The 26,685-nt window shown below is 37.7% G+C and overlaps 1 protein-coding gene across 1 annotated transcript in view; it reads left to right on the top strand.

Moving 5' to 3' along the window:
* MTPN (myotrophin) overlaps positions 1 to 26,685 on the top strand; it is a 78,460-nt gene that overhangs the window by 26,553 nt on the left and 25,222 nt on the right. The window contains exons 2-3 of the mRNA XM_010831623.1: positions 23,027 to 23,140; positions 23,970 to 24,053. Coding sequence (XP_010829925.1) covers positions 23,027 to 23,140; positions 23,970 to 24,053 — 198 coding nt within the window. The remainder of the gene's footprint in view (positions 1 to 23,026; positions 23,141 to 23,969; positions 24,054 to 26,685) is intronic.

A 26,685-nucleotide genomic window follows, 5' to 3' on the forward strand; every position in this document is an offset into this window, starting at 1 on the left:
TGACTCGATGGACATGAGTCTCAGTGAACTCTGGGAGTTGGTGATGGACAGGGAGGCCTGGCGTGCTGCGATTCATGGGGTCACAAAGAGTCGGACACGACTGAGTGACTGATCTGATCTGATCTGATTGTCAAAAGAGAAACTTTGAGAACTTCAGTGACCATAGTCCAGCTCATGCTGAGTAGGTTACAGCCATGACTTGACCTGATGAACTTTGCCTTTTTTGTTCATGTCTGTATTTCTATCACTGAAGATAATGTATAAGCTCATAATGGGAGCTCATAAATATTTGTTGAATGACTGACTAAATAAATGACGGGTGGCTAATAATAAGCTTTTTAAAGTTTCAAGGTCTTAGGGAAGATCTAGAGCTGTGTATACCAGGGTAAGAGGAGTGTGTGTAGAAAGAGCTTGCAGCTCTTCTTTATCCAGAAGGCAGAATGGAGATCAGATTAAGGAATATCAGATCGAGGTGAAAGTCATTGGCAAAATGTGGAGCCTAAATAACAGGGAAAGAGGAGCATCCACAGTATGAATAGGAGAAAGAGCATTAGCAGAGTTCAGAATTGGCAAACTGGCAGATAGGGTGTCTGGATGGGTTGGGATGGGGTGGGGGTGGCATCCTTACAGGATTTGATTCTTGTCAACCAGTTGATTACAAGGTGGGTGGGTTGGGGCAGGGTGGTTCTGAGTTCTTTGATACTTTAATTATTTTTACTCTTCTAAGGTGAAAGTAAACAAAGGACAGGAGATCAAATAAAGATGCCAGACTGCTTTGACTTAATCACGTAAAAAAAGTGGTTCAGCATTTCAGGCTTCGTAATTAGATAATAATTTAACTTAAGTCATTGTAAGACGTCTTTACCTTTGGCATAGAATGTTGCTCTTTTTTTTTTTCCCCCTAATTTGTATTTCAAGAGAAAACAGTCAAATTGCTACACAGTACCACCAAAGCCAGATATTAGTTTGCAAGTTTTATTTAAAGTGAAATATTAATTCAGCAGCTACTTTGGCCCCAAATATCAATACTTGTATTTTTAAATTATTATTCATCAGTTAGTGCTGTAATTGCTATATGTTGTTCTTAATTGATTTCTTGTTTCTGTTTGCTGCTGTTGCTGCTAAGTCCCTTCAGTCGTGCAACCCCATAGACAGCAGCCCACCAGGCTCCCCCGTCCCTGGGATTCTCCAGGCAAGAACACTGGAGTGGGTTGCCATTTCCTTCTCCAGTGCATGAAAGTGAAAAGTGAAAGTGAAGTCGCTCAGTCATGTCCGACTCTTGGCGACCCCACGGACTGCAGCCTACCAGGCTCCTCTGCCCATGGGATTTTCCAGACAAGAGTACTGGAGTGGGGTGCCATTGGCTTCTCCGTGTTTCTGTTTAGAATACTTATTTTTATGAGGATATATTTTGAACAGTGTCAGGTTTGGGAATAATTATTTTAAAGGAAATATTGATGGAATGTATTATTTTTTATGTATGTATAGACATATTTATAAATATATATAAATACTGGGGTTTTTTCTCAAGTATTAAGAACTCTATTTAATGAACTGTTATTAACACTAATTTTCCCAAAACTGGAAGGATAGATCTTTGAAGTCAGATGTTTTTGAGGTTAATTTTCAATTTTCTTAGGAAGGAATATGGATTGAATGATGTTTCTAATCAGACTTTGTTAACGGATTTTTAAATTTGTAAAGATTGTTATTACCTTTCAGTTAATATGAAAAGTTATCACAGTATACTTAAAATTTTGTCAGATTTCCCTAGTGATCCGGCGGTTAAGACTCCATGCGTCCACTGCAGAGTTCACGTGTTAGAGCTCTCGTCAGGGAGGCTCCACATACTGCCCAGTGCAGACCCCTCCCCCCACCAAGATTTAAAAACTGCTTTTAGTTGTTTCAAGACTTAAGCAGAATTAGAAATGTTTCTGAAATCAAATGTGAAATAAAAGAACTGTGACTTCAAATTCATACTTTTGATTTAACCAACCATCTCACAAAAACTCCCTTGGTTTTTTCACAGTCAGTTTTGGTTCTGACTATAAGTGATATTCTGTAATACAATTAATATTTTTACCTTTATTTTCAAAAGAGTCTGTAATTCTAGTATTGTGTTCCTTTTTACTCCGTCAGTAATTTAGGATGTTGTGTTTGTTCTTTGTTTTTTGTGTTATTTTTATTCTTTGTTCCCTCAGTTTTTGTTCTGCTTTGTATTTGTGCTAAAGCTTTTGGTATTAATTTTTAGTTTTATTGCATTGTGATTAGGGAATAGGTTCTGTAAGCTTCTGAACTTGGGAATGTATTGAAGTTTTCTTTGGTCTGTGAATTTTAATACTCCATGGAAATAGAAGGTGTTGTTTCCCTAGAGTCCATAGTTTAATATATACTCATGCAGTCTCATTAATTATTAATCAGGCCCTGCTATATTCTTACCTACCAGAGACTCAGATTATTATGATAGATCCTCACTACAGTGCTGTTTTTTTAAATGTATACTTCTTTTTGTTGATTCTTTCATCTTTCTTTAACAGGAGATTGATAGATTTTTTTGAAGTATAGTTGCTGTACAGTGTTATGTAAGTTACAGATATACAATGTAGTGAATCACGTGTTAAAGGTTATGCGCTATAGCTACTGTAAAATATTGGCTCTGTTCCCTAGTTGTGCAGTGTCTTCTGGACGCTTACTTTATGCCTAATGGTTTGTATCTCTTACTTCCTTACGCTTCCTATACCACGCCTCTCCTGTTTCCTCTCCCCACTAGTAACCATTAGCATGTTCTCTATGTCTGTGAGTCTGCTTCTTTTTTGTTATATTTGCTAATTTGTTGTATTTTTAGATTCTCCATGTAAGTGGTATCATGTAGTATTTGTCTTTCTGTCTGACTTATTTCACTTTATTATAATGCCCTCTAAGTCTGTCCATGTTGCTGCAAATGGCAAAATTTCAGTATCTTTAATGGCTGAGTTAATATTCTATTACATACATACACACCCACACACACACACGTACATACATACATATATATGAAAGTTGCTCAGTTGTGCCTGACTCTGCAACCCCATGGACTGTAAGCCTGCCAGTCTCCTCTGTCCATGGAATTCTCCAGGCAAGGATACTGGAATGGATAGCTGTTCCCTTCTCCAGGCACCTTCCTGGATCTTACTTCCTTATCCTAGAAGATCTCCAGGGAATCCTCCCAACCCAGGGATCAAACCCAGGTCTCCTGCGTTGCTGGCAGTCTGAGCCACCAGGGAAGATACATACATAAATCGCTTTTTAATCTTTTTTATCCATTCATCTGTCAGTGGACATTTAGGTTGTTTCTATGTCTTGGCAATTGTGAATAGTGCTGCTATATACATGTGTCTTTACAAGTCAGTGTATCTGGTTTTTTGGATACATACCCAGAAGTGGAATTTCTGGGTCATATGGTAGTTTTATTTTTAGTGAGAAACCTCCATACTGTTCTCCATAGTGATTGCACCAATTTACATTCCCACCAACGATGTCCGAGGGTTCCCCTTACTCCACATCCTCGTCCGCATTGGTTGGTTGTGTTCTTTTTGATGATAGCCTTTCTGACAAATGTGAGGTGCTATCTCATTGTGGTTTTTGATTTGCATTTCCCTGGTGATTAGTGATGCTGAGCATCTTTTCATATTCCTGTTGGCATCCTTATTTCCTCTTTGGAAAAATGTCTGTTCAGTTCTGCCCATTTTTTAATTTTTTTTTTAATGTTGAGTTGTGTGCACTGCTATTTTTGTTAGTTGTTTTATTGATACTTTTCAGATAAAAATTCATGACTACCTTCTACATTTTAAAAAATGTAAAATAAACATCTTTTTCCCATTTACTTTCCTTTGTCTTTAATTCTACTTTGTTGTATATTAATATTAGTCGTCTTAGTTTTTTAGATATATGTGCTGATATGTTTTTGCCCATTCTTTTATATTCTTTCTCATATTACTTTGTTTTTAGTTGTGTTTCTAAAATCAGCTTCTATTGGGTTTTTTGTTTGCTTTTCTTTCTTTTGTAATTTAACAAAATCCAAGATTGATTCTTTTTATCTTCAGTAGAGTAACCTATTCACATTTAAAATTTCTGCTTTTTAGACTTTGTTTTCACTTTGTTTATATTTGCTTTCATTTTTTAGGTGTAGGAATTTACTTCTTTTTCTTCCATGACTTGAAAGTCTACTTAAGTCTACTAAAACTTTAATTTCATCAGAAAAAAAATGCTTAGGTCTAGATTTTGCTAAGCAGCAGCCTTTAGTTTTTCAAAAGAAAAATGTCTATCTTGCTTTGACTAAAAGTAATATGTGCTCATTTTTTAAAATATAATATTACTGAAATACAGAGGTATGAATTTTCTCATAATCTTATTCTTAAAGATAACTACTAATAAATTTGTTGTATGTATTCTCTGAAATTTTATGATTATATATAATCATTGTCTTCTAAGTTTTGAAATAAAGGGGATCATACATCCTTTACTGATTAAATAGCATGGTCATCTCACATTTCAGCAATGTGGAACTTAGATGAGTTACCTTGTCTGTGCCTTAGTTTTCTTGTACAAGAAGAGGAGTGCTAACTTCCTAAAGCTTTTGTGCTGATGAAGTGAATTAGGGATTAATACCCAGAAAGTACTTACAGTAGTGCCTGGCATGTTGTAAGCTTTCAAGGAGTATGTGCTATTCTCATTTTCATTTTGAATGATTCTGCATAGTATTTCAGGGAGAATATGCTGTATTTATCTAAAAATCTCCCATGTACAGCATTTAGCTCAGTGTGTCACTTAATAAGACCTTGTATCTGACAAAATCTAATAGGCTTTTTATTTTCTACCCATTACTACTTTATATAAATGTGTGATTATTTATACTTGTTACATGGTATATCTTCTCTCTCAAGATTTATTTTTTAATCATATTTGCCTAAATAAAGGCTCACTTAACTTTACTTTTCATTATTCTTTTATGCCAAACTCCCCATTTTTGTGTTCTAATTTTGAATTCCTCTCTTTTGTTTCACTGGATCAGCAGTTCTCAAAGTATTATAGATCTCCTGGGGCCCCAGAGACCTTTCCAAGAGATTCATGAGGTCAAAACTCTTTTCATAATAGTATTAAGACTTTTATTTTCTCTTTTGATTGTGATACTTTTACTGATGGTGCAAAAACAAAAGTAAGTATACCTGCTGTGTGAATCAAGGCAGTGGCATCAAAATGTGTAACTGCCAGTTGTTGTGAACTTTGCCCACACACATGTGTAGTTGAAAAACAGGCCCTTGTTGAAGTACTACTAAAAATTTATTTCTATTAAATGTTTGTTAAAATTTTATATATTTATTTTTTGGCTGAGCTGGGTCTTTGTTGTGTGTGTGGGCTTTATGTAGTTGCAGCGAGTGGAGGCTACTCTAGTTGCCGTGTTGAGGCTTCACACTGCAGTGGCTTCTCCCTTGTGGAGCGTGGGCTCTAGGTTGTGTTTGCCCAGTAGTTGCAGCGTGTGGGCTCAGTAGTTGTGGCACGTTGGCTTAGTTGCCCTTCAGCATGTGGAATCTGCCTAGACCAGGGATCAAACCCATGTCTCCTGCATTGGTGGGCAAATTCCCAACCCCTGGACTACCAGGGAAGCCAGGCTTTTATTAAATCTTGATTGTGGAGCGCACATCTTTACTATTCTGTGTGAAGATGTCCTACATTTGTTGGACTTGCAACTTAAACTAGCTGCTTTTATATGAAACTTTTAAATATATATATATATTTTATTGAAATAGTGGCTCAGACAGGAAAGAATCTGCCTACGACACAGGAGATTGAACCCAGGGTTCAATCCTGGGGTCGGGAAGATGCCCTGGAGAAGGGAATGGCAACCCACTCCAGTATTCTTGCCTGGAAAGTCCCATGGACAGAGGAGCATGGTGAGCTACAGTCTATGGGGTTACAGAGAGTTGGACACGACTGAGCGACTAATACACACACACACACAGAGTTGACTTACAGTGTTTCAAGTACACAGCAAGATGATTCCGTCGTACATATACACATTATTTTTGAAATTATTTTTCATTTTAGGTTATTGCAAGGTATTGACTGTAGTTCCCTGTGCTATGCAGTAAGTTTTTCCTGCTTATTGCATATCTGTTTTTTGTTTTAATTAGAAATCTAGCGTTCTGTTCATGCTTAGTCAAACAAGTGGAATCAAAATGTCATAAATTTTTTAGTTAGGAAAAAACTCATGTTTTCTAAAATATATATGCTGTTTATATATATAAGTATATAAAAGCTTTTTCCCCTATGCTTGATAAAGGCTTGAGAAAGAACATAAAAAAAAAAGATGGAAAAATAAGTGAAATGAAATGGGAGCACTGAATATGAAATAGAAAAAGTGAAACAAACTAGATAAAAGTAAAAGATCATCAGATAGTCCAGTTGTTTTTAAACATGGCTGGCTCACTAGAAACATATCTGGAACTTTGGAGGAAAAAAAAGCAATACTTGGGCATTTGTATTTTTCAAAAACTTATAAGATTTTAAAAAGTGATTAAAGGTTTTCCTATTCAATAGTAGTTTTGGTGATACAGAATTCTGTTATTTTTCTGTTGATCAATCATGATTACAGTGGTGGTAAGTGAGTAATAGTTATATAATCACAGTAGTAAAAGATGTTCATCTGTTTTCACAATCAGTAGCCAGACAAAAAATAAAAGATAATTACAGTTGCAAGCCATAATGGGAACATGATTAACCTAACAGTATAAAATAAATGCATACATTTGTGGAGGTGGGGAGTCAAGGAGAGTGATGTGGTAAGTGAAAGAGCATAAATGCATGTTTTCATACAGCCTGTCTTTGTCTTTTGGTTGATGCATTTAAGCCATTTACATTTAAGGTACTTTACAGTATATATATGGCTTCCCTGATGGCTCAGATGGTAAAGAATCCACCTGCAATGCAGTAGACCTTGGTTTGATCTTTTGGTTGGGAAGTTCCCCTGGAGGAGGGCATGGCAGCCCACTCCAGTATTCTTGCCTGGAGAATGCCCGTGGACAGAAGATCCTGGTAGGCTACAGTCCATGCGGTTGCAAAGAATCGGACATGACTGAGTAACTAAGCACAGCATATTATCCTGTTACCATTTTCTTAATTGTTTAGGGTTTATTGTCTGTCCATCTTTTTCTTCTTTTGTTTCCTGCCTAGAGAAGTTCCTTTAGCACTTGTTGTAAAGAGAGTTTGGTGGGGCTGAATTCTCGTTTGCTTCCTTGGAAAGCTTTTGATTTCTCCATCAAATCTGAATGAGAGTCTTGCTGGGTAGAGTATTCTTATTTGTAGGTTGTTCCTTTTTATCACTTTAAATATATCATGCCATTCCCTTCTGGCTTGTAGCTTTTCTGTTGAGAAATCAGCTGCTAACCTGATGGGAGTTTCCTTGTTTGATGTTTTTCCCTTATTGGTTTTAATATTTTATCTCTGTCTTTAATTTTTGTCAGTTTGATTACTGTGTATCTTGGTGTGTTCCTTCTTGGGTTTATCCTGCCTGGGACTCTGTGCTTCCTGGGCTTGGTTGACTATTGCCTTTCCCATGTTAGGGAAGTTTTCAGCTATTAACCTCTTCAAATATTTTCTCAGGTCCTTTCTCTCTCTCTTCTCTTTCTGGGACCCCTATAATGCAAATGTTGGTGAATTTAATGTTGTCCCAGAGGTCTCTTGGGCTTCCCTTGTGGCTCAGCTGGTAAAGAATCCACCTGCAATGCGGGAGACCTGGGTTCAGTCCCTGGGTTGGGAGAAGGGAAAGGTTACCCTCTCCAGTATTCTGGCCTAGAGAATTCCATGGACTGTGTAGTCCATGGGGTCACAAAGAGTCAGACATGACTGAGTGACTTTCACTAAAGAGGTCTCTTAGGCAGTCTTTTTTTTTGTTGTTTTTTCATTCTTTTTTCTGTATTCTGTTCTGAATCGGTGCTTTCCACCATTCTGTTCTCTCGATCATTTATCCATTCTTCACCTCAGGTATTCTGCTGTTGATTCATTCTGGTGTATTATTCATCTCTGTCTGTTCTTTAGTTCTTGTAGGTCTTTGGTAAACACTTCTTGCATCTTCTCGATTGTTTTCCCGATATCCTGGATCATCTTCACTATCATTCTGAATTCTTTTTCTGCAGGGTTGCCTGTCTCCACTTAATTTTGTTGTTCTTTCTGGGGTTTTATCTTGTCCCTTCATCTGGGATGTAACTTTCTGCTTTTTCATCCTGATTAACTTTTTGTACTGTGGTTTTCATTTTAGCCACTGTGAAACTGTGATTCTTCTTGCTTCTGTCTGCTCTCTAACGGAGGAGGCTAAGATGCTTGTGTAAGCTTCCTGATGGGAGGGACTGGTCATGGGAAAAACCAGGTCTTGTTCTGGTGGGCAGGGCCTTGCTCAGTTATGCTTTAATCCAGTTTTCTGCTCATGGGTGGGGTTCCCCGCCCCCACCCTGCCCCAATTTGTTTGGCCTGAGGGGACCCAGCCCTGATAGCTCTATGATAGGATTAATGGCAGCCTCCAAGAGGGCTTATGCCAAGGGGGACCTTCCAGGACTGCTGCTGCCAGTGCTCTTGTCTCTGTGGTGAGCTCCCGCTGAGCCCTGCCTCCGCGGGAGACCCTCCGACACTAGCAGGTAGTTTTGGTTCAGTCTCACGTGCAGTCACTGCTCCTTTCCTTTGGGTCTTGGTGAGTGCAAGGTTTTGTGTGTACCCTCCAAGACTCGAGTCTCTTTTTTCCCCCCAGTCCTGTGGAAGTCCTGTAATCAAATCCCACTGGCCTTCACTGTCAGATTCCCTGGGGATTCCCAATCCCTTTGTTGCTTCCCCAGGCTGGGAAGCCTGACTCAACCTTCACAACAGTGGAAGAGCTTCTTTGGTATTATGTTTTTTAGTTTGTGGGTCACCCACCCAGCGGGTATGGGATTTGATTTTATTGTGTTTGCACCCTCCTACCATCTCACTGCGGCGGCTTCTTTGTCTTCAGACATAGGGTATTTTTTTTGGTGGGATTTAGTGTCTTCCTGTTGATGGTTGTTCAACAGCTAGTTGTGATTTTGGCCCTCTCACAGGAGGAGATAAGCACACGTCCTTCTAGTCCACCATCTTGAATTGGAAGCCCACATCAGTTTTTTTCTTGTTTGGTTGGTTGTTTTGTTTTGTTTTTAACCAACTGATTACATTATGAGTTCAGTTTTTCAGATTTGGATATTTGGCAGATACTGTCTTGAGGATGAATTTAATGAGACTCAAATCAAGGAAAACAGGTGATAATTTTTATTGCCAATGACAAAATTCAGATTTTCAGAGAAAACTAAAATTTTGGAACATTTACCTCTGCCGTTCTGAGCTTGACAACTTCCCAGTACTTAAAGACTTTTTCAGTGAGATCTGAGATGATATCAATGAATGTGATGTTTTGCTGTTGTATAAAGAAAGTTGTCAACATCAGGAAGATTTGCATAACTAAATATAAACCAATATATTCTAATATATGGGTAATCCAGTATATTCTAAATGGCCAGTTCAGGAGATTACAGAATCATGCTGCATGGATATTTATTATAATGTCAAGAAGAATATCCATAATCAACTAAAAAGACTTAAATTTTTTTTTACTTGTTAAAACTACATATCTTCAGGAGGCCAAATTTTTCTTCATATATTTCAGCCAAAAGAGTATGTCAAAATAAATTGAATGTGGAAGCAGATATGAGAATCAGCTGTCTTCTATTGAAGCAAGCATTTAAAGAATTCACAAAAATAATATACAGTACCACCCTTCTCAGTTTTGGGGTGGGGGAAATATGGTTATTTTTATTAAAATTGCATTTACATTAGCATGTAATGTCATTATTTCTATATGAATTAATCAACATTTAAAAAGCTTTCTAATTTCACATTCAGTAAATACCTACAGATATAATCCCCCTTAAAAAAAAAAGTTGTTTGGGATCTTGGAACTAAAATGTTGGCAAATACTGCACTAGAAGTCTTAGGATTTTCCTCACCTTTTTCTCCCACTCAGGGGAGCACAGGTGATATATTTTCTGATTTGCTGATTCCCAAGACTGCCTTTACACATGAATATTGATTTGCATAACGTATTCTTTCCAAACTGGAGATCAGAGATTCTCAACCTTCTGCCTACCCTCCAGCACCTCACACATCTCCCATTAGTATTAGTGTCAGTAACTCCTCAGGGGATTGTATCTCATATCCAAGCCTCCCTTGGATACCTTTATTGTAGATTGTTCCTCCCTCTTTAAAACTCTGTGTTGTGGAGAGGTCAAAATAAAATCGGGCTAATTTAATTTTCTTTTGTATTAATGTATTTTTCTTTTTTACACTTTTTGTTTTTGCTTTATTCTTATAAAAAATTGAAAAGCTGTATTGATGGAGAGGATATGTTCAGTTTTGTTTGTAATATAATTAGCTTTTATGGTCAGCAGACTCAGGTCTTTCTTGAGCTCAAAAAAACTTACTTTTATGACTATTTCTGTTCCCTTTGTTCTGTTTCTGTGTTTATAGGTTTGAACTTTTGACATACCAATTATCCTTTTTTTTTAGTTAATTTTATTTCTTTATCACCTTTATATTCTGGAAGATAAGCTTGTTCCCAATACTTTATTTAATTTTTCTTGAGTAGTGCTGCCCAGTTCTACTGACTTTGGTGCAGATTTTAATTTTGCTATTACAGTTTTCATTTTCTTGCTACATTTTACTTTCTTAGCCAACTTGCTTTTCCAATCAGCTGGCATCTCAGTTTGTTCACTGTGTATGTTTGCCGGTTTTCTTCTTAAAATACCTGTTTCAAAGAAACCATGTCTTTTGGATTCCATTTTGGTCACACTATAAGTGCTTGCTAAAATTAAATTTCTTGAGATTCAACGTGATATTCCTTTTCTTTTGCTAAATGATTAATTTTTATGCATTCCCATATTGTTTTTCTTCTGTTACTTATCTTTTAAAGTGGGAAAGCTGTCCAGTTTCAGGGTACGTGAACAAATAGGATGTGGTGATTGCTTCTGCCTCGTGTGCTAGAATTCTAGTTGGAGGTGACTTTGTTGGCCTGATATGAGATCTTTTATGCTTTATATTGATATTGCCTGCTTCTAATAAACTTCAGAAAAAATTCTTCAGACATGAATGTGCCTTAGGTCTCTGACTCTGTCTCTGCATAAGATGATCCTTTGTGAGTAGAGAAATAGTAGATCACTTTTTCTCTCTCTCATGGGAGCAGGCTCTGCAGCTAAGAATGAATATGCAAGTAGTTTTCTGAACTTTTTTTTGGATTATCCTTTCCTGCTTGTTTTCCCAGAAGTTAGGACAGGCATATCAGAAAATGTTTCCCTCAGAATATGTTACTTATACTGGAGTTCAGTTTACTTTCAAGTCTGTGGACATAATTCAGATAATGTCAGAACTTGTAAACATTTATATTAGCACTGGGGTTTAATGTGTCCTTTTGGGGTTTAACTTTAATCTCTTCATTATGTCAAAATCATAAAATTACTTTCAAGGTATGAAATATTCTCTTCTCTTTTTTGCAGTTCTTGACTGTTAGATAAAGGAAATCTCAACCATTTCATTGAAACTGTGGATAATAAAATGTTATGCTTGGGGCCATATGGGAAAGGATGATTAGAAAAGAGTGTGACAAACTAGATCTAAGATAGTTTGAATGGTAGTACGCAAATACAATACCTATCTCTTTATGCAGCAAATTGAAGGAAGCTTTCCTGACACTGGTGGGGCTCATTCCCTAGTCTTTTTCTTATTTAATTTTTAAATAAATGTCTTTAGGTGACCATACTGAGGATAGGGGAGATACAACTGGAGGGAGGGGCAGATGAGGACTAACAAAACTCTTTTAATAAAATCTAGAAAGAACTTGGGAGCCTGGAAAAAGAAGGTGACTTTTTTAAGATGCAGTTTAATAGCAGTTTATGTAATGGCCCTCCATGTATACTCAGAAAGTAACTGAAATTCAAGATGACAGCAAATCATATAGAAAAAAAATCTCATTTTAGTACCATGGCTACTAAGCAGTAATCTAATGAAAGGGGGAACTCCTTGTTCCATGTGTCCCCAAAGAACAGGATCAAAACCAGTAAGCAGTGAAATTTACAGCATTTAAAGCAGGGGTAGACTGACTTGTAAGGTCTTGAATTGTCTTTCATTAGAGATTCAGTTGTATGCTGGGCGTACACAAGCAAGGATTCAGATGCAGTATGAGCGGTTGAATTAGATGACAGAGTCCTTTCCAACAGTGAGATGTGGCTTTCAGACACTCTTACCAGTGGTTTTTAAATACCTCTTTATATTTGTTTTGTATATGTTTTGGTAAGCAAAAGGTTACATAGTGTGACAAACATGGTATAAATGAATATGCTAATTCTTTAAATTGGACTCTTACATACAAGTCACCCATAGACATGGTAGGTAGGCAGTATAAGGCATTGTCCTTTAATGGTGTTATCATCGAAATGGCATACACCTAATGAAATAAAGGTAAGTGTAGTAAAGGACATATAAATAAGAACTAGAAGAATTAAACGGAGGAAATTGTTTATCAAGAGTATCAAGGGTGGAAGGCGGGGAAAGTATCAGGTAAAAGTTTCATAGAGAAAATAGATCTTCAGGGGCAATGGAATTTCAGTAGACCAAGAAGAGCAACAAAGTGAAGTTTCCCAGATACGTTGGGAGCAGTGTGTCTGAGAATGAAAAAGTCCAGAATGGTAAGTTGGTGTTTAAGATGACTTGAGTATCGTGGCAAAGATTTTCTGTTTAACAAAAGGGAGCAGGTGAAATGTTTTTGCATGAGGAAGAGGTGTGACCAGTGTTCTTGTGTTACTCTTCAGGAACATTGATTTACGTTTTTTAAATTGTTGAAAGTGGGAAAATTGATTGGAAAACTATTCAAATGAGAACTATTGAGACCTCTGATAATATTATCAGTTAACATTTATTGAGTGCTTCCTATACCAGATATATTACCTTATTTCAGTGAAGCCTTGCGGCAACAGGGGCTTCTCTGGTAGCTCAGCTGGTAAAGAATCTGCCTGCAGTGCAGGAGACCCCAGTTCAATTCCTGGGTCAGGAAGATCCACTGGAGAAGGGATAGGCTACCCACTCCAGTATTCTTGGGCTTCCCTGGTGGCTCAGATGGTAAAGAATCTGCCTGCAATGCAGGAGACCTGGGTTTGATCCTTTGGTTGGGAAGATCCCCTGGAGAAGGAAAAGGCTACCCACTCCAGTATTCTTATCCATGGACTATATAGTCCATGGGGTCGCAAAGAGTTGGACACGACTGAGTGACTTTCAGTTCAGTTCACAGCAACAGTGTATTATAGGTGCTTTCCAAATGAGCACCTGGATTTCCTGTTGGCCTATGAAAATTCCATATAGCATAATATATTATTTAATTTCTCCAGATACCACTCTCTTACATACGCATACATCTGCACTCTCCAAATCAGTAGACACCTTGTTGAATACTGTTATTCCTTAATTTAGCATTTTAGAATATGCTGTTATAATTAGCAGTCAAAACAAATTTTTATTAAAGATTTAAAAGAACCATGTTGAGAATTATGCTACAAATGAAAAAGTATAAGATGTGGTGTCTGACCCCTAAGGCCATTGAATTAACAATACAAGATATAAATAGATGAAAAGTTAAATTGCAGTAAAAGATGAATTGCCAACAAAGTTGTCGAACATTAAGTTCATTAAGGTTCCTCTGTATTTTGTGGTAATTAACTAAATGGCATTCATTTATTTGCATGCTAGCTTCCCAAGAAGGTAGCAAATTCTTTTAATCAGAGTTCAGCCTTCCTATTTTATCCCAAGCAAGTAGCACAGTGCCTAACTTATAGTAGGCGTAGTAAATGTTGAATTAGATGGATTGCAAGTAGTATGTCTTTTTCAAAGACCATATTGCATCTTTTTAAAAACCATTGCCTACTTTTGTTAGCAAAACAACTCTAAGAATAGGTTTGAAAAGAAGTTTTTTACTTTGAAATGTAGATGTATTTTTAACATGATTCGTGTTGTTGTATTAAACCTTCCTGTTTGATCCAGTTTGTGTGGAAAGTTAAATGTACCTATGTAGCAGCCATTTTCTGCTTCCAGTCTCTTAAGCTACTACTTTGTTTTGTGGCCAGAAGTATAGAAACACCTGTTTTCCCTGGTCTCAAATATAAGGGGGGAACAGTTGTAGACTTAAGAGGCCATCTGCTCCAGCTGCAGAGTTTTCCAAGGTCTTCCAAGCTTCTTGCTTCCTCATTGTGAGCAGTAGCAGAGGTAACTTAGCACTAAGGGTTTCTGTCTGGTGGTCTTCCCACTGTTTAAATACTACTTCCCATCATAAAGTAGAAAAGTTAAAGGAAAGGGTTCCTAACTTCTCAGGGATCATGGTACCCTTTGAGAATCTGATGAAAAGTGACCTGGGCTCTTTACCTAGAAAATGTATACACACAAAAGAATTTGTAAGCTTTTTGAAAGTCTCTTCACTGATTGTCAAGTAGAATATATCATATATAGAAACAAAATAGCTTCAAAACAGATTTCTTGGTACAGGAAAAATATAGTAAAAAGTATAATTTTAATGTAACAAAAATCTGTTGTATATTTAACAACCAACAGGCTTCACATTGCAATGACGGAAAGGAGAGTAAAATGATACTGGATAAATTATTCTTGCTAAAAAGGGAAAAGTGAAGCTAAACCAGCCTGGATGTGTTGACAAATTATATTTGTCAGCCTGCTTTACCTGAACTGTATGTGGTAAACAGAAGCTGTGTGCAGTTATTTGTCACCTGCCTGGTTATTTACACACCCATCATGGTGAGAATTTATTGCTGTCCAACTCTATGACACATGATATGATTCTATTACATGATGTTATTGCATGATGTCTTTAAAAACATAAAAACTATCACTGAAGAAGTAATCAAGGTGTATACTATTACTGGACTATAAAGCTAACCAGTTTTTATCAACTGAATTATATATGATAATCAGAATTCATAACCAAGATCTCAAAAATTAGTTTTAAACATCTGCTGCTGCTGCTAAGTCGCTTCAGTCGTGTCCGACTCAGTGCGACCCCACAGACGGCAGCCCACCAGGCTCCCACATCCCTGGGATTCTCCAGGCAAGAACACTGGAGTGGGTTGCCATTTCCTTCTCCAGTGCGTGAAAGTGAAAAGTGAAAGTGAAGTCGCTCAGCTGTGTCTGACTCTTAGCGACCCCATGGACTGCAGCCTACCAGGCTCCTCCATGGGATTTTCCAGGCAAGAGTACTGGAGTGGGGTGCCATTGCCTTCTCCAAACGTCTCCTAGAAGTGGACAAATCAGAAGAGGAAACAACAAAGAAATAGAGAGCAGAAGGAAAACTACTATAACGTGGTGTCCCTAAAGCCAGGGGAAGAGAGGGTGCTTTAAGCGGGGAGAAGTGATCCACTTTGTCATGTTGGGACCTCAGTTAAGGTGAGGGCTAAGAGATAACCTTTGCATTTCACAACATGGAGGTCTTTGACGTCAGCAAAAATGGCTATAGTATAATAATGAGGGTGGAAGCCAGATTAGAACAGGAAGTAAGAAACCAGAGATAGCAGATATTCACAATTGTTTTGGCAAGTTTAGCTATGAAAAGGAGGAGAAAGAATAGTAACTAAAAGGTGGATGTCAGGCCTAAGGATAGACTTTATGTTGCTGTTGCTTTTTTAATGGAGTTGTGAGTGGCATATTCTGATGAAAGGGAGCAAGTAGAGCAGGAGAGGTTGAAAACACAGGCAAGAAAAGGGATAACAAAGGAATGAGTTTTTTTGTAAGACAACAAAAAAGGGTGATACCAAAACTTACGTGAGGGATTACCTTTAGATAGGAAAGGATTTGTCCGTTGCAGGAAAATAGAAGTTCAGGAGGGAATTCATGTCTGAAGACCATTTTCTGTTTGGAGAAGAATACAAGGTTATCTGAGAATAAAAAGGAAGGAGGAGGCTTACAAAAAGTGGAAGAGGTTTAAAATAGTCTCTGTGCAAGGTGTAAAAGCAAGAAAAACAGGAACGTGGTAAGATTGCCATGTAATGCTAAGGGACCTGTTGAAATTGTGCATCTCTCACTTCTATCCCCAGAATCTGGGAGACAAAATTAGGGTTAGATTTTTCTCCGTAGCTGGTAACGTTTCATGAAGTTAGAATGAAGGTGAAGAATATGTCTGACATCCTCTCTTCTGATCGCTGATGCCTGCCAAGAGTGAGGAGAAAGGAACTAGATAGAGCACTGCCTACCTTCCCTATTTCACCACCACTACTGAGGTTAACACTCTCCAGCTGCTGGGGAGCTGGTTAAATTGTCATTCCAATCCCTCTGTCAGTAAACATAGCACTGGTCTCACGTTACTGCTGCTATTACTGGGTAAGTAATGCATTATCAGTAGTTGCTTCAAGTAGAAGATCGTGTGTATGACTTACTTCCAAGTCTGTCACTTGAGCAATTTCACATTCATTCAGTATAAAAGCTTCTATTATGTAAAATTTACTATGTATCAGAAACTATCTAGGCATTAGAGCTACAAAACTAACTAATAGTGACATGATGTGTGGCCTGCTTTCATAGAGGATACAGATAGAGGCAGGTTGAGTTGAATGTGAAGCAGGGAAATACATACAAGCTGCTTTGCGCACCCCTGTGAAGGTCATATTACTCGAAGATGACTTTAGAGGAAGTTTGATTAAAGCTTGATTCTAAAGGATTAGTAGGAATTAACTGGGTAAAAGACAGTGGAAAGGAATGGGGTTGGCATAATGGGGCTGAAAGTTGAGGTGCTGAGTAAGATTTTTTTTTTCCAGCAGTGCAGACAATTGTTTTGATACCTGAAGCCCACCCAGCTAGTAGGGGCCATACTGATCTACACTTATTCCACCTTAAAACTTTTCTTCGATCTAGTTTCTTGAGTTATAGAATACAGAGGTCAGGAGCTTTTCATTTAGCATTAACAATGAAATAACTTGACCCCAAGTAGCTTTTCCTTTTAAGTCTCCCATGAAGGTACTGTTAGTCATTACTGCCCCTCTTCTACATCAAATTTTAGTTAGCATCAAGAATAGAGCCACAGAGACTTGATTTAGGAAAATCTATGTTATTGAGGTATAATTTAAATGCAAGAAATTGCAGATATTTAAAGAGTGCAACTGGATAAGTTTTGACATGTATACAATCATGAAACCATCACCACAGTCATAATAATGAATTTGGTGTATTCCATCACCCTCAGGTGCCCTTTCGTAGTCCCTCCCTTCCATAGTACCCCAGTAAGCAACTACTATTCTGCTTTTTTATTAGTATATATTAGTTTCCGTATTTTATATCTTTATGCCAGTACCATACTTTATTGATTACTGCAGTTTTCAATAATTTTTGAAGTCAGATATTGTTAGCTCTCCAGTTTGTTTTTTCTTTTCAAAGTTGTTTTGGCTGTTCTAGATTGTTTTTCCACATGAAATTTAGGGTCAGTTTGTCAAAGTTTTTTTTTTTTAAAGCCTGCTAGGATTTTAATTGGTATTGCGTTGAATCTGTATATCAATCTGTGGAAAATTAACATCTTTGCAATATTCAGTCTCCCCACCCATGAATGTGCTTATCTCTCCATTTATTTATTTAGATCCTCTCTTAATTCCTCTCAACAGTGTTTGGTGATTTTAAGTATATAGGTATTGTATTTTTTGTTAAGACGTATTACCAGATATTTTATAAATTTGTATGCTATTGTAGATAATACTGGTTTTAGTTTTTATTTGTAATTATTAACTGCTGGTGCTATATTAAAATGCAGTTGAGTCAGTATATTGATCTTTTGTTCTTTAACATTGCTAAAATTATTCTAGTAGCTTTTTGGTAGATTCCATTGGACTTTGCTCTACATAGCTATCATCATCTGTAAACAAAGACAGTTCCACTTCTTCCTTTTCAGAATGGATGAGGTTGGTTTGTTCCCTGGTTGCAGTGCTCAGAACCTCCAGGACAGTGTAGAATATAGGTGATAGAAAAAAGATGTCTTGTCCCGGTTTTAGGAGAAAAGCATTCATTCAATCTGTCACCAGTTAAGTATGATGTTAATTGTACTCTCTCTGTAGAGGCCCTTCATTAGTCCAGAGAAATGTCCTTCTTTTCCTAGTTTGCTGAGCTTTTATCAGTAAAGGATGTTGGATTTTGTCAGATGCTTTTTGAGATGATTGTACGGTTTTTCTTTTTTCAGTTTGTTAAAATGGTGAATTATGTGGACTGTCTTTAAATACTCAACCAACCTTGTATTCCTGGGATAAATACTACTTAATCATGGCCTCTTGTACTTTTATACATTATTTGATTGAATTTGCTAACATTGTTTAGAGTTTGTGTTCGTGAGAGACATTATCCTGTGCTGTTCCTGACTTGTAATGTCTTTGTCTCAGAATCAGAGTATGTTGGCCTCAAAGAACACATTTTGGCCTTCCTATTATTTTGGAAGAGTGTGCAGAATTATTATTATTCATTTTTTCTTAAGTGTTTGGTAAAACTTACCAGTGTAGCCATCTGTGACCTGGGAGTTTCTTTGGGGGAAGATGGTCTGTAAAATCTGATATTAGCATTTTCTGTGCTTTTTTTCCCCCTAATCATTCTAGCTAGAGATCTATCAATGGTATTGATCTCAAAGAAATAGCTTTTGATTTCTATTATTTTTCTGTTTTCCATTTCATTGGTTTCTGCTCACTTTGAATTTATTTTTTTTTAATAGACTTTATTTTTTAGAGCATTTTCAGGTTTGCAGCAGGGTACAGAGATTTCCATATGTCTTTTTCCCATGCATTTTCTTACGGTAGAAGGACAAAGATGGTTAATTCGAGACCTTTCTACTTTCCCAATATAGGTATTTAGTACTATAAATTCCTCAAAGGCCTACAGAAGAAGATGCTTTCTTTCCTGTCAGTCACACTAAGCCTTTCCAGTATTGTCATTTTTGTCTGCTAAAATAAGAATTGTAAAGGCAGCATCTGCAGGGATAAAGGGAGTTTAAACTCACAACTGTTCCTTTTCATATGCCTTTTGCACATTTATACCAAGTTGAGAAGGACGGTATCACATATTTTAATTCAGGAACACTACTTTTGACAAAGCTGTCTTACAGACTACTGCAGTTATTTCTTTACTTTGTTCCACTGAAAAGGCCTATCTAGTTAATCCTCTCCAGTTAATAATTAGCATGAATAATGGAAAGGAAGTGAAAGGAAAACTAGTTTTATCTAAATCATTTTAAGCAATACTTCTTTGCCTCAAACAAAGCCTCACATTTCTGCAGTTGTGAATATAGATTAAGCTGGTACTCCAGGTTGGCCTTACTTTTAAATTTGTTTCTGAATATAAAGTATAATAAGTCATATCTTTATATTTCAGCCATTATTCTGAACCTTCATTAACCTAATTTTGGATAGTCTTTTAGAACTAGTGTGAATCAATCCACAGCAATAATACTTAACCTTTATTAAACATACTACCTTGTCTAGTACTGTGTTAGATACTTTGCATGGATTATTTCATTTGATGATACACTAAAATCCAGTGAGGTGTGTTTATAGTCCCATTTTATAGATGGGAGTAAAAATGGGAAGAAGACAAAGATTTCGAAAGTAGTCTTAAGGTCCTACAACTCTGGTAGAATTGGAGCTCTTCCCCAGTCTCCAGTGATATTAAGTATGTTATACACCTTCTTTCTGCTGCTGCTAAGTCACTTCAGTCGTGTCCGGACTCTGTGTGACCCCATAGACGGCAGCCCACCAGGCTCCCCCGTCCCTGGGATTCTCCAGGCAAGAACACTGGAGTGGGTTGCCATTTCCTTCTCCAGTGCATGAAAGTGAAGTCGCTCAGTCGTGTCCGACTCTTGGTGACCCCATGGACTGCAGCCTACCAGGTTCCTCCGCCCATGGGATTTTCCAGGCAAGAGTACTGGAGTGGGGTGCCATTGCCTTCTCCCACACCTTCTTTCTACTAATGTGTTAATTTACTGTATAAGGAGCCTTGTTGTTGTTCAGTCGCTCACTTGTGTCAGATTTTGTGACCCCATGGACTGCATCATGCCAGGCTTCCCTGTCCTTCACCATCTCCCAGAGTTTGTTCAGACTCATGTCCCTTGAGTCAGCGATGCCATCCAACCATCTCATCCTCTGTCATCCCCTTCTCCTGCCTTCAATCTTTTCGAGCATCAGGGTCTTTTCCAATGAGTCGGCTCTTCGCATCAGGTGGCCAAAGTATTGTAGCTTCACCTTCAGCATCACAGTCCTTCCAGTGAATATTCAGGGTTGACTTCTTTTAAGGTTGACTGGTTGGATCTCCTTGCAGTCCAAGGGACTCTAAAGAGTCTTCTATAGCACCACAGTTTGAAGGCATCTGTTCTTCGACACTCAGCCTTTTTTATTATCCAGCTCTCACATCCCTACATGACTACTGGAAAAACTATACAGAACTTTGTAGGCAAAGTAATGTTTCTGCTTTTTAATACACTGTCTAGGTTTGTCATTGTCTTCCAAGGAGCAAGTGTCTTTTAATTTTGTGGTTGCAGTCACCAACCGCAGTGATTTTGGAGCCCAAGAAAATAAAATCTGTCACTGCCATTGTTTCCCCACCTTAATCTTTAGTTCCTCTTCGCATTCTGCCATAAGGGTGGTATCATCTGCATATCTAAGGTTATTGATATTTCTCCCGGCAATCTTGATTTTAGCTTGTGCCTCACCCAGCTCAGCGTTTTCCATGATGTACTCTGCCTGTAAGTTAAATAAACAGGGTGACAGTATTCAGTCTTGACATACTCCTTTCCCAATTTGGAAACAGTTTGTTCGTTGTTCCATGTCTGGTTCTAACTGTTGCTTCTTGACCTGCATACAGGTTTCACAGGAGGCAGGTCAGGTGGTCTGGTATTCCCATCTCTTTCAGAATTTTCCACAGTTTATTGTGATCCACACAGTCAAAGGCTTTGGCATAGTCAATAAAGCAGAAATAGATGTTTTTCTGGAACTCTTGCTTTTTCGATGATCTAGTGGATGTTGGCAATTTGAACTCTGGTTCCTCTGGCTTTTCTAAATCCAGCTTGAACATCTGGAAGTTCATGGTTCACGTACTGTTGAAGCCCGCCTTGGAGAATTTTGAGCATTACTTTACTAGCATGTGAGATGAGTGCAACTGTGTGGTAGTTTGAGCATTCTTTGGCATTGCCTTTCTTTGGGATTGGAATGAAAACTGACCTTTTCCAGTCCTGTGGCCACTGCTGAGTTTTCCAAATTTGTTGGCATATTGAGTGTGGCACTTTCACAGCATCATCATTTAGGATTTGAAATAGCTCAACTGGAATTCCATCACCTCCACTAGCTTTGTTCATAGAAAAATGCTTTCTAAGGCCCACTTGACTTTGTCTTTTAGGATGTCTGGCTGTAAGTAAGTGATCATACCCTCGTGATTATCTGGGTCGTGAAGATCTTTTTTGTACAGTTCTTCTGTGTGTTCTTGCCACCTCTTCTTAATATCTTCTGCTTCTGTGAGGCCCATTCATTTCTGTCCTTTATTGTGCCCACCTTTGCATGAAATATTCCCTTGGTATGTCTGATTTTATTGAAGAGATCTCTAGGCTTTCCCATTCTATTGTTTTCTTCTGTTGCTTTGCATTGTTCACTTAAGAAGTCTTTCTCTCTCCTTACTATTCTTTGGCACTCTGCATTCAGATGACTTGAATAAACAATCCATTAGAAGTTACTGCTGTGAATTACTCATATCCTCTTAACTGAAAAAGGTTGTTTTATCATCGAGGAATTAAAAAGGAGGAAAATTATTTTTTATTAAATTCTTGACATAGAGACAGTATATTTAAAACATACATCTGGCCTGGAACTCAGAAACACTGTGTGTAATTTAGTTTCCTGACTTAATGCTATGAGGCCTCCACTGATTGTTGTGATAGGCAGGTGGTTTTACCTCTTGGAATGCTTTCTTTTTTTTTTAAAGTACCAGCCCTTGAGAAATAAGATGATAACGCTAATTTTCTGGAGGATGTAAAACCCAGGGGTAAACTTTTTCCTTAAGGGAAAAAAATACCTCTGTATATTTAGTGATTTCAAATTGTTTGAATTTAATGATTTTATTGTTTGTAAAATAGATGCTTTATCTATATAATGACCCTTAACCTTAAAATGAAAATACTGAGTAATGGATTTGACTCAGTATTTAAATAAATATTTATTTACATAGGTAGCTTATAATAATAGCTAATCCTATATCTGTTAATTTTAGCTATACCACCTTATTTTCAGTGCTTTGCATGGATCAGTTACTTTAATTCTCACAACTCCATTAAATGTATGTTTAATCATGTGATTATTAGATTACTATCTGCCTCCCACACTGGGTGGTAAGCTCTGTGGAATCAGAAACCATCTCGGATTTTGTTTACCATTGTTCACTCTGTTCACAGAGCTGACCATACAACAGAGCTTAAATTTGAATGAATGAATGAAATGAATTCTTAATAGCTAATACTGATTACCTTTTGATAGTGATGTCTGCCTCCATCAAAGTAGTGATGCTTTCTCTGAAGTATTAAAATACATGTTATATGATCTGTGTAAAATCTTTATTTAAACTCAACATTTTTTCTTTGCTGGTCACATCTTGACATCATGGTGATTAAAATTCCTTAGAAATAGAGCACAATCATATATTTCATTACATTTAGCTTTTTTTTTTTTAATTGTTTTCAGCTTGACTAATGGTTTGAATTGCAGTCATACTGTGTGCTAACCATTGTGCAGAATTTAATTTCAAGTTCTTGGTTGCTTGTTTCACTTTGCAGGTAATGTAATTCTTTGACGAAACCCTTGTAGCTTTAAGAAAGTAAAGCTACCAGGTGCTTCATTTCCCTTCTTCAGTCTACCATCCTTACGAATACTGTTTTCATTTGGCTTCTAAGGGAGAAGATGTCAACCGGACACTAGAAGGTGGAAGAAAGCCTCTTCATTATGCAGCAGATTGTGGACAGCTTGAAATCCTGGAATTTCTGCTGCTGAAAGGAGCAGATATTAATGTATGTAAAGAACATTGTCATTCTAGAAAAAAAATTCCTGTTGCATTCTATTGGGTAGTTGTTTTCAGTAGATTTGTAAAATAGTTACTGGTGGAAATCTCATGTGAAAGTAAGAATATAGTCTGAAATTTTGCTGAATTTCTGTAGCTTAGAAATACATGATTGTGATTTTTTTTTTAATAAGCAGAACAAGTTTATTTTTTTAAACTGATAAAACTTGGGGGTGGGGGACACAGGATAGATAGATTCATGCTTCCTTTTCATGTTCTAAAGCAGTCTGAGAGTTAGCACTATCTGTAGGTAGCAAATGGCTATCACCCAGTGGAGGATAGGCCCTGTAATCATACGGAAAATCTAAAAGTGGATTTTTGGACAACAGTCAGGCAGCAGTTATCTCTTGATTCTTGCCTTTTGTAGCCTCTGCATTTCAGAGTTTCAGAAAAATGTTTAAGTAACCATAAAGAGCAAGTGAGATGAACTTTTCACGTCTCAGGGGCTGCCATGTCACCTGGCCCAATTTTGGGCATCTGTTACCTCTTCATACTGGCGAGCCTACAGTAGTGGGGGGTTGAGGCTCAGAGAGGTTAAGTAACTAGTCACACAGTTAAGTGCCAGAGTCCAGATTTGAGCTGGGGTCAAAGTCCTCCTCCCTCTGTTTCACCAGCTTCTAAGGAGAAAGTGCTTGTGGGCCTAGGCCTCTGTCAGCTCTGTAAGAGGCTAAAAATGGGAGAACATTGATTTTCAGTTATTTATAAGCATTCCCTAATGATCTAGAGAGAAGGAAGAAATGAAAAATGGATAAAGTGATCTATATCTCATTCTTTCATAGGCTCCAGATAAACATCATATCACACCTCTTCTGTCTGCCGTCTATGAAGGTCATGTTTCCTGCGTGAAATTGCTTCTGTCAAAGGTGAGGTCAATTGCTGGTTTTTATTGTTTTATAACTGTTCAAGCTAAGTAATTGGTTATTAATTTACTTAAATTTTGTGTGGCATCAGGAACAGAAAAATTAGAGGTAACAGCCAAAATTGAAGACTAGAGCAATGTTGCTTGAAAGAGCTGATCCACACGCTGTTACCAGTTCTTACTGGGTAAAGAGCCTGAGCTAGAAAATAAGTCAACACAGTCTCCTTCATCAAGAATATCCTGCAATTTTCTTTTTAAAAGTTAGCTGAACTAGACATTGTACTTAATACAGAAAATGTTGTCCTGTGCTAGTAACAGTTTGCAGACTGCTGCCAGATTCACATACCACACTTTTATAACCTTGCCTTTGAAATTTGTAAACTTCTTTGTCTGTAGGGATCTTTCTGAGCAAGATTATTGAGGATTGCTGTAAGGGGCTCTCCAAGTCATTTGGTTTCTTGATATGATTGAGATCATGGTACATTTGGAGTTTTCCAGTGTTTTGTCTTTGATTACAAGCTCTCAAATGAAGGTCAGAGTCCAGCCTTAAAAATTAACCAGTCAGTTGCAACCATTCTAACTGTATTAGATGGAAACTGCAAATGTTGGAAGACAAGAAATCATCGTAAAATAAGGCACTCAACGTTAATCCCAAAATTATCTTTTCATGGCCATATTCTGGAAAATGTTAATAATGTTTAATTTGGAATTTTCAAATAAGTCCTGCTAAAAGAAGCAAGAAAGAATTAGAAATAAAATGAGTAAATATATATGAAGCATTTTGCACAGTACCTGACACATCATAATAGTCAATAAATAGTAGCTTTTATTATGTTTAAGACTAAAGAGGATTATATGCTTCATAGATTCAGTTTCAGTAGGATTTGGAGAACATTGGGAAAGAAAGTAGTACTTTTGTCCCAACACTTTATTGACAACTTTTCAAAGGTACTATCTGAAAGCAGTTAACCCAGGTCCTTTAAAATTAGGGGGTTTTACCCATACCTTCAGCACAAATACCGGATTTCTTGAAACGTGTGGTGGTGGAACACATTCTTCTTTACCACTGTAATGGATCCAGCATCTTTGGTGGGATGTGGTCATGAAGATTTCCAGCCACTGTATCTTTCTCCTGTCTTCCCGTCCCCCACACTCATGTAAAGATTAAAAAGAACCTTTGAGAACTATGGATAATTTCAGCCTTGGGGGAATGTTTTTGTATTATGTTAAAAACTGGTTGTCGGAGGCTACAAATATTAATTTACAATTCATGAAATATTTAATTGTAATATTTTATTGGTTAGGACTCTATTGAAAGTAACTAAACCCAGCTTAGACAGGCTCAAGCAGTAAAAGAGATCATGTTGACTCACACAGTTCTAGGTTGAGGCACAGCTTGTCTGTGGGTTTAAGCCACATGACCAGCATCTGATTTCTTTGTCTCTATCTCAGCTTTCTTCCTCAGGGTTGGCTTCATTGGCCCACCTCAATATATCTTCTGAGTGTAGAGCAAAAGAAGCAGCAATACTATATTATATTTGAGAGATGCTCACTCCAGTACTCTTGCCTGGAAAATCCCATGGACAGAGGAGCCTGGAAGCCTGCAGTCCATGGGGTCGTTGAGGGTCGGACACGACTGAGTGACTTCACTTTCACTTTTCACTTTCATGCACTGGAGAAGGAAATGGCAACCCACTCCAATGTTCTTGCCTGGAGAATCCCAGGGACGGGGAAGCCTGGTGGGCTGCCGTCTATGGGGTCGCACAGAGTTGGACACGACTGAAGTGACTTAGCAATAGAGCTTAAAAGTTCTCAGAGGAAAAATTTTAAACTATGTGAGGTGATTTTTATTTAAACTTATTGGGGTAACCATTTCACAGTACATACACATATCATTTTGTTGTATACCTTAAATTGTAATTATAGTATCAGTTATATCTTAATTACAAATTAATAAGTCAGAATAAAAACAAGAAATGAATGACTCCTCCTCCTTTCTCCCTCTTTCTGTGACCTTTTGTACCTAGCCAAGGCTTTTTGTTCTCTGAAAATAAAAACCTCCAGGGATCCTTTTTTAGCTTAGGGCTCTGGTCATTTACCAAATGAGGTACCCCTAAGCCAGCTCCTTCTTTGTAGCCAGATCTCAAACTGTAGATCAGAAATGTATTTGTTTCTGATAAGCCTTTCTTTCGACCTCAGTTCAGTTCAGTCGTGTCCGACTCTGCGACCCCATGAATTGCAGCACACCAGGCCTCCCTGTAATTCCCGAGGTTCACTCAGACTCACGTCCATTGAGTCAGTATGCCATCCAGCCATCTCATCCTGTGTCATCCCCTTCTCCTCCTGCCCCCAATCCCTCCCAGCATCAGAGTCAACTCTCAGCATGAGGTGCCAAAGTACTGGAGTTTCAGTTTTAGCATCATTCCTTCCAAAGAACACCCAGGGCTGATCTCCTTCAGAATGGACTGGTTGGATCTCCTTGCAGTCCAAGGGACTCTCAAGAGTCTTCTCCAACACCACAGTTCAAAAGCATCAATTCTTCGGTGCTCAGCTTTCTTCACAGTCCAACTCTCACATCCATACACGACCACTGGAAAAACCATAGCCTTGACTAGACGGACCTTTGTTGGCAAAGT

This window comes from Bison bison, unplaced genomic scaffold (genome assembly GCF_000754665.1).
Source record: "Bison bison bison isolate TAMUID 2011002044 unplaced genomic scaffold, Bison_UMD1.0 scf7180017864530, whole genome shotgun sequence".
Classification (NCBI taxonomy): Eukaryota; Metazoa; Chordata; class Mammalia; order Artiodactyla; family Bovidae; genus Bison; species Bison bison.